A 692-nucleotide genomic window follows, 5' to 3' on the forward strand; every position below is an offset into this window, starting at 1 on the left:
GCAGAGGGTGCCGTGAGGGGCGGGGGGGGGCCGTTCTGGGGTGCCCCATCCTGACACAGTGCCCAGGTGAGGTGGGGGAGCCGGGGTCCGTGCCCCACGTCGCCTTCTCGGCCGCCCTGAGCACCCAACGCACGGAGCCGGGCACCGTCCCCTTCGACCAGGTCCTGCTCAACGACGGCGGCGCCTACGACCCCGAGACGGGTGAGCACCCCTGGGGCAGGGTGTGGGGCAGGATATGGGGCAGGATGGGGCTGTGGGGAGAGATGAGGGCTCCATGGTCATGGTTGAAGCATGACTTGGCAAGGTCTGTTGTGATGGGACAAGGGGTGATGGTTTTAAACTAAAAGAGGGAAGATTTAGAGTAAATTTAAGGGAGAAATTGTTCAGGCTGAGGGTGGTGAGAGCCTGGCCCAGGTTGGCCCGAGAAGCTGTGGCTGCCCCATCCCTGGAGGGGTTGAAGGGCAGGTTGGAGGGGGCTTGGAGCAACCTGGTGTGGTGGGAGGTGTCCCTGCCCAGGGCAGGGGGTGGCACTGGGGGGGCTTTAAGGGCCCTTCCAATCCAGACCATGCTGTGATCCCGGGGTGCGATGAAGACCATGGGGTGGGGGGTCCTGTGGGGGTGCAGTGATGGCTGTGGGGAGCAGTGGGGGATCCTGGGGGTACAGAGCTCATTCTGGGGGGCACCATGGCTTT

At 64.3% G+C, this 692-nt stretch overlaps 2 protein-coding genes across 2 annotated transcripts in view; one reads left to right on the forward strand and one right to left on the reverse strand.

The window, feature by feature from the left end:
• AGBL5 (ATP/GTP binding protein-like 5) overlaps positions 1-627 on the forward strand; it is a 26,769-nt gene extending 26,142 nt beyond the window's left edge. Inside the window, exons 14-15 of the mRNA XM_014946362.1 lie at positions 5-201; positions 563-627. Of these exons, the coding sequence (XP_014801848.1) occupies positions 5-201; positions 563-627 (262 nt within the window). The remainder of the gene's footprint in view (positions 1-4; positions 202-562) is intronic.
• Positions 628-667: 40 nt separating this feature from the next.
• The window catches only part of LOC106890496 (cGMP-dependent protein kinase 1-like), a 4,849-nt gene continuing 4,824 nt past the window's right edge, over positions 668-692 (reverse strand). The window contains exon 4 of the mRNA XM_014946363.1: positions 668-672. Within this exon, the coding sequence (XP_014801849.1) occupies positions 668-672 (5 nt within the window). The remainder of the gene's footprint in view (positions 673-692) is intronic.

Source organism: Calidris pugnax, unplaced genomic scaffold (genome assembly GCF_001431845.1).
Source record: "Calidris pugnax isolate Ruff unplaced genomic scaffold, ASM143184v1 scaffold165, whole genome shotgun sequence".
NCBI lineage: Eukaryota > Metazoa > Chordata > Aves > Charadriiformes > Scolopacidae > Calidris > Calidris pugnax.